Source organism: Sprattus sprattus, assembly GCF_963457725.1.
Source record: "Sprattus sprattus genome assembly, chromosome: 1".
Classification (NCBI taxonomy): Eukaryota; Metazoa; Chordata; class Actinopteri; order Clupeiformes; family Clupeidae; genus Sprattus; species Sprattus sprattus.
Window position 1 is genome coordinate 76782711 of NC_137920.1, and position 7500 is coordinate 76790210.

General features: G+C 47.2%; 1 protein-coding gene across 1 annotated transcript in view; it reads left to right on the forward strand.

Moving 5' to 3' along the window:
* The window catches only part of myo18aa (myosin XVIIIAa), a 91826-nt gene that overhangs the window by 72737 nt on the left and 11589 nt on the right, over positions 1 to 7500 (forward strand). Inside the window, 4 exon segments of the mRNA XM_080851332.1 lie at positions 4034 to 4171; positions 5061 to 5246; positions 5823 to 5962; positions 7306 to 7350. Of these exon segments, the coding sequence (XP_080707458.1) occupies positions 4034 to 4171; positions 5061 to 5246; positions 5823 to 5962; positions 7306 to 7350 (509 nt within the window).

Genomic DNA, 7500 nt, shown 5'->3' on the forward strand with positions numbered 1-7500 from the left:
GCGGGTGGTGTGTAGGATAGACTGGGCGGGTGGTGTGTGAGATAGATAGACTGGGCGGGTGGTGTGTGAGATAGATAGACTGGGCGGGTGGTGTGTGAGATAGACTGGGTGGGTGGTGTGTGAGATAGATAGACTGGGCGGGTGGTGTGTGAGAGACTGGGCCGGTGGTGTGTGAGATAGACTGGGCGGATGGTGTGTAGGATAGACTGGGCGGGTGGTGTGTGAGATAGATAGACTGGGCGGGTGGTGTGTGAGAGACTGGGCCGGTGGTGTGTGAGATAGACTGGGCGGATGGTGTGTAGGATAGACTGGGCGGATGGTGTGTAGGATAGACTGGGCGGATGGTGTGTAGGATAGACTGGGCGGGTGGTGTGTAGGATAGACTGGGCGGGTGGTGTTATACTGGGCAGATGGTGTGTAGGATAGACTGGGCGGATGGTGTGTAGGATAGACTGGGCGGGTGGTGTTATACTGGGCAGATGGTGTGTAGGATAGACTGGGCGGGTGGTGTGTGAGAGAGATAGACTGGGCGGGTGGTGTGTGAGATAGACTGGGCGGATGGTGTGTAGGATAGACTGGGCGGGTGGTGTGTAGGATAGACTGGGCGGGTGGTGTTATACTGGGCAGATGGTGTGTAGGATAGACTGGGCGGGTGGTGTGTAGGATAGACTGGGCGGGTGGTGTGTGAGTGTGTATGCACGTATGTATGGGACATGGGTCTGGGTGAGAGGTGCTCAGTGCGTGTGTGTGTGTGTGTGTGTGTGTGTGTGTGTGTGTTATTATGTATGTTATTAATAGACTGGGCAGGGGGTGTGAGATCAACTGGGCCGGTGGTGTTTAAGTGGCGGTGCGTTTCAGAAGCGTTGGTGCCGGCTCCCTGTCCAACGGGCCTCGGCGCGGCGTGATTATTATTCACGGCTGGTCCTCTGAGTGAGTGTGTGTGTGTGTGTGTGTGTGTGTGTGTGTGTTATTCACGGCTGATCCTGATGGTCATTAGCTTGGATCTCTCATGCCAGACGAGCCAGCACAGAAAAACAACAGCAAAGTCAGGCGCTTCTCCACAAACACCATCAGCATTCATCAGGGGGAAGAGAGAGATGGAGAGAGAGAGAAAGGGAGGGGGGGGAAGAGAGAGATGGAGAGAGAGAGAGAGAAAGGGAGGGGGGAAAGAGAGAATGAGAGAGAGAGAATGAGAGAGGAGAAAGAGAATGAGAAAAAGTGAGCTAGAGAGAAGGAGAGAATAGGTGTGGAATAAATTAGTAAAGAAATTATTTGTTCTTTCAGCGTATTTGTTATGTAGTGGTTGAAGGCAAAAAAAGAGATGACTGAACGTACTGTGAGAGAAAAAGAGGGAGGGGAGAGGGGGTGGATATGAGAGAGAAAGGAGAGAGAGAGAGAGAGGATAAACGTATAATTAATTGGTAAAGGAGTGATTGTCGTTGCGACGCCATAGCGATGGTGTTGTTTGTTCCTCAGTGTGAGACTCATGAGGGAGGTGATACTAGAGAGAGAGAGAGAGAGAGAGAGAGAGAGAGAGAGAGAGAGATTTTTTTTTTGATTTTATAAAAAACTTTTATTTGTAAACAGTAACGCCAACAGTATTTTACACCTTATTCAAAACAAACGGAAATGAAAATCATCATCAAATGAGCACACAGTTTTTTCACAGAAATATTTGCCATTGGTTTGCAGAAACAAAAATCACTGTACACTATAACACACAATTGAAACCAGGCTCAGTTATTCCAACACAGGAGCAAACAATATTACAAGTCATACAAAACCCTTCCTTACACATACATATAAACTAAGTAGGCTTAGTTGTTTTATCACGCAACTTTTTCCTCAATTTGCTCAATATTTTCCGGAGACGAAAAACATCGTTATCCTCAAATGCACCCTCCCTCATGAAACAGACAACATCGTTAACAAACTGCGAGCAATCAGGAAAATACAGTTCCACCTCCACTTTCCGCAACCCTTTCGTGTCGCGTAGGAAACTGTTAATTGCCTCTGCAGTATATTTCGTTTCTTCGCTGGAGAGCTGTGCCTCTCCCTGCGAACACTCGGACCAGTTTGAGTCAATGGATTCGCAATCGCTATCCAGATTACCACTCGTGTGTGTGTCTTTTTTCAGTTTAGACCCGGTAACCTCCACCGGGTCTATCTTTCTCTTCGCCGGTACTTTAAAGACTGGGTCTATGTCAATAGCCTCAGCCTGAGCCACATTCACTGACGGTTGAGGCACTGTCAGTGTCTTTACTGAATGCCCCTTCTCATTAGCAGTTTCACCTGGTCCAGCCGCAGCTACCTCTGCCATGGCTGGCTCAATCAGCACCGAATCACCGGCCACGGCTTCGGGGCAAAGCACAATCAGATCCACTACGGACTGAAGACCCCCCTCAAGTCCGCTTCCCTCGGTCCCATCCTCCGAGGGTTCTACCTCAGTGTCTGGGGGAACAACTATGGGGGACTCAGCCACATTGGTTTTGGCTGGAGTGTCCTCCTTCGTGTTGCCCTTTTTACCGGGACAAAAACGCCCGATGTGTCCTATTCCACCGCAACTGAAACATTTTAACGCAGTGTCTGACGTTGCATACACCACATAATCGAACCTGTCCACCCTTAATTTGAACACAAGCTCAATCTCCTCCATGCCACTATTTAGGACCATGTATGCTTGCCTTCTAAAAGACACTAGATGTCGAAGTAGGGGCGATTTACATCCCAGAGGGATTTTTCGAACAGATGAAACCAGCTTGCCATAGCGTTGCAACTCTTTAACAATAAGCTCATCTTTGATGAACGGAGGTACATTTGAAATTATAACTTTCTTGGCGGGGGTACTGAGTGGGAGGACTGGCATGTAGGAATCATTGAGTACTATACCCCTCACAATGACCTCATTAGCGTTCTCAATTGTGTTGAGAAACAACACCACCGCATTATTCATTCGTGAAGCCGGCTTCACGTTACCGTGCCCAATTAAATTTCCAACCGCCAAACTAACATTCTCCACACTTGCGGTGCATTCAACTTTGATACCATGTAGGCGCGTTAGTTTGTCAAAATCCATGCTTCCCGCGGCCGCCATACTCCCAGCAACAAGCCAGTCGCAGACTCCACGGGGAAACAAGAAGTGATATTTACAAACACCCAGCTAAACCAAAACCCCAGTAGTTGTAAAACTAAAGTGCCACCAAAATAATTAAAATGATTAAACACATATAAACAACACACAAAGGGAGAAAAGTTAGAAGTAGCACTTGCTCACTCACAGAGAGAGAGAGAGAAAAAGAGAGAGAGAGAGGGAGTGAGAGAGAGAGGGAGTGAGCGAGAGAGAGAGAGAGAGAGAGAGAGAGAGAGAGAGAGAGAGAGAGAGAGAGAGTCTGTCTGCCTGGAGGAACGGCTCACCTCCCCCGACTCCCTACAAATACTTTCTCCCACTTATTTACAGTACTAATTATCATTCAGAACTAAACTTATTTACAGTACTAATTATCATTCAGAACTAAACTTATTTACAGTACTAATTATCATTCAGAACTAAACATAGTTACAGCAGGATTTGACAGCATTTTATTGCCATGTCTTTTGTGCCGGCTGTATATTCTACACTATGGTGCTGAGAGGCGAGCTGTGTGGTCGTGTTTTATTCTCCACAATGCCATAACTGTTTGCCAATGAGGCACTGCTACATCCTGTTTCTATTCATTGTCAGTGATGTTTAGATGTATTCCTATTCATCCTGCGACTTTTAAACAATTACTGGGAGGTTATACCTCACCCTGCTTATAACACAGCTATTTGATATAGAAAATATTAGACATTAATAACATTAATAACATACATAATAACACACACACACACACACACACTGAGCACCTCTAACCCAGACCCATTACACACATACACACGTGCATGAACACATACAGTACATATTACACACAAACACACACACACACACACACACACACACACACACCCACACAAGCTCACAGTCAGTAACCCCCCCCCCCCCCATCCCCCCCAGGTGCAGACACTTCAGAGCCAGCTGGAGTTCCAGGAGCAGTCCATGGTGGAGAAGTCTTTGGTCAGCCGGCAGGAGGCCAAGATCCGCGAGCTGGACACCAAGTTGGAGTACGAGCGCACGCAGATCAAGCGCCTGGAGGTACGAACGTGTGTGGGGTGTGTGGGGGTGTGTACGCGTGTGCGGGTGTGTGTGTGTGCGTGTGCGTTTGTGTGTGTGTGTGTGTGTGTGCGTGTGTGTGTTTGTGTGTGTGTGTGTGCGTGTGCGTGTGCGTTCGTGTGTGTGTGTGTGTGTGTGTGTGTGTGTGTTTGTGGGGCACACAGGGTGGTGAAAGGACACACAAAGGGCAGATTGGTGGGTGGCGATTGGCAAGTAGCGATGCCATGTTTTGAGAAGACTCCTCTCTGCCCTCCTCCGGGCTGACTGAACTTTGACCCTACTCTTATTCAACATAGAAATCAGCATGTGGACACACACACACACACACACAAACACACTCTCACACACTCTCACACACTCTCACACACTCTCACACACTCTCACACACACACACACACACACACACACACACACACACACACACACACGTGGACAGCACTGCATAGTCTACTCCTGAACGTGCTTTGGCATTATATGCAACGGTATAGAATGCCTTGCATATACAGGACCAGTCAAAAGTTTGGTACTGTATAAGTGTTTTCTTTACTTTTATTATTTTCTACATTGTAGATTAATACTGAAAACATTTCAGCTACGAAATAACACATATGGAATGATTTACAAAACCAAAAAAGTGTTATGTACCCTATAGAAAATGATAAAAGTAGATAAAAAAACACAACAAATGAGAAGGTGTGTCCAGACTTTTGACTGGTACTGTAGATAGTGGGATTTTTCTGGCAAGTATAGCCGTTCTGGTGCCATTAGTTGTGTGCCACTAATAAAGGAACCGGAGTATGTGTTCTACGCAGTCTTGGTTACGGTTCCTCTCCTCCATCTCACCGTATGTATGCGTGTGTGTGTTTCTCAGGGCCTGGTGGCGCGTCTGAAGGAGAACCTGGAGAAGATGGTGGAGGAGCGCGATCACCGGGTGGCCGGGGAGAACCGGGAGAAGGAGCAGAACAAGCGCATGCAGCGGCAGATCCGGGACATGAAGGAGGAGATGGCCGAGCTCTCCAAGAAGGAGGGAGAGGCCAGCCGCAAGAAGCACGAGCTGGTACGCCGCCGGACCGAGCAAGCAAGCGCCGAGCGCCTTTTCTTTACGCCATGGTTCTCTTAGCTCTTTTTTCTTTTTTTTTTAAGATTTGTTTTTTGGGCTTTTTATGCCTTTAACACTCTAAGGTCCAAGGCCTTTTAGACTTTTCTAAGTTGACTGACATGCCTTGATGTTTTTGTACATTTTGCTTAACTAAAAACATTAGTATGGAAGGAATATATGATTCTATTCTAGAAGACCTCAGCAATAATATTAGAAAAGGGTTCAATGTTTCCGTGGTTGTTCTTTTTATGTCTCTAAGACGAACACTAAAAAAAAAAAATATCCCGTTAATTGACAGAACAGTGAAGATTGTGACAGGAAATGAGAGGGAGAAGATGTGGGGAGTGGACAGGAGGAATGGCATCGGGGTGGATTCGAACCCGCGACCTCCTTGAGCTTTAAGCCCGAATGTGGAAGGGGCTACTGTTTCAGCCACAGTGCCCCCCCTCTTCTAGCTCTTTTAACCAAATGAATGTTAGTGGGTTGATGTTTTCCACCAAGAGTTAAGCAGTTTATTCTCTTCCTGTTCTCCAGGAAATGGACATTGAGAGTTTGGAGGCAGCCAATCAGAGCCTGCAGGCTGACCTGAAGTTGGCCTTCAAGAGGATCGGAGACCTGCAGGCCGCCATCGAGGACGAGATGGAGAGCGACGATAACGAAGACATGTTCAGCAGGTAGGGCCTAATCAGGGATCTCGGAACTCTGCTGCAACTATGAAGCAGCAGTTTCTTCTAACTGTGTGGCTCTGTCTCAGCAGGGTGTGTTTACTCTGAAGCTATGACTCAGTAGGTAGTTCTAACTCAGTGATCTTTAGCGGAAGGAAACTGTTTGCTGTCCATCGTTATAGGATTCTCAGAAGCTGCGTGCCGTGTGTCTTTTTTTTTCTTTCTCCGCCCACTCTCTTGTGATTTTCTCTCTCTTGCTTTGTTTGTGTCCCACCGCTTGCTTGTTTGTTTGTTTGTTTGTTTGTTTGTTGCTTATCTCCTCACTTTGTTGTTCCTTCCTCTGTCTCTTTCTCTCTCTTTCTCTGCATTTATTCTCTCTGTGGTAATCTTTCCAGTCTCTGCACTCTCTCTCTCTGCCTCTTTTCTCTGTCTCTCTCGCTCTCTGTCTCTCTGTATCTCCTCTGTTTTGTGATGCTGTCCTGGTTTAATCACATCCCCTGAGCCTTTCTCTCTCTCTTTCTTTCTCTCGCTCTCTCTTTCTCTCTCTCTCTCTCTCTCTCCCCCTCTTTCTTTCTTTCTCTCTCTCTCTCTTTTTCTCTCTCTCTTTTTCTCTCTCTCTCTTTCTTTCTTTCTTTTTCTCTCTCTCTTTCTTTCTGTCTTTTTCTCTCTCTCTTTCTCTCTCTCTCTCTCTCTCTCTCTCTCTCTCTGTTGGTTTTCCTCTTGTTTGGGCTCCCGCTGGGCCCGGTGTTCTGTGGGATGCAGTAGCTCAGATAGACCACCTCTGAGCCGCTCTGAGGAAAACAATGCAGAGAGATAGATCCCCTTTCCTCTCCCTCTTCTTCCTCCTCCTCCTCCTCCTCATCCTCGTCCTCTTCCAGAGAGGAGGGCAGCGAGGGGCTCAGCAGACCGAGCTGACTGACTGACTCACTGTGGCCCAGACCAGGCCATTACAGAGGAGTCAGACTCAGCCACACACACACACACACACACACACACACACACAAACACATCCACACACACACACACACACACACACACACACACACACACACACAAACACACACACACAAACACATCCACACACACACACACACACACACAAACACACACACACACACACACACACACACACACACACACTGACTCACTGACTCACTGTGGCCCAGACCAGGCCATTACAGAGGAGTCAGACCCAGCCCTCCGTCGTGTTTAAGCCAGATGAAGCGCGCTTCACTTGTTTTTTTCCTGACTCCACGTTGCTCCATTTTGATCTCTGTCTCTGATCTCTAATGTTTTCCTCTCAACATGGCTTTTCTCTTCCTTCTCTCTCCCTCTGTTCCTCTGCGTGGCAGTCTACAAGACATGGTGACAAAGTATCAGAAAAGAAAGAACAAAACGTGAGACTCCGCATGGGAATGTCTTTTTTTCGTTTTCCCTTCATTGTGCCCGAGTTGTGTAAAGGTTGTTGTTGTCGTTCACTCACCACGGCAGAATGGTGCTTTATTGAGGAAGGATTGATCTTATAAATGTGCAAGTTCTTCACACTG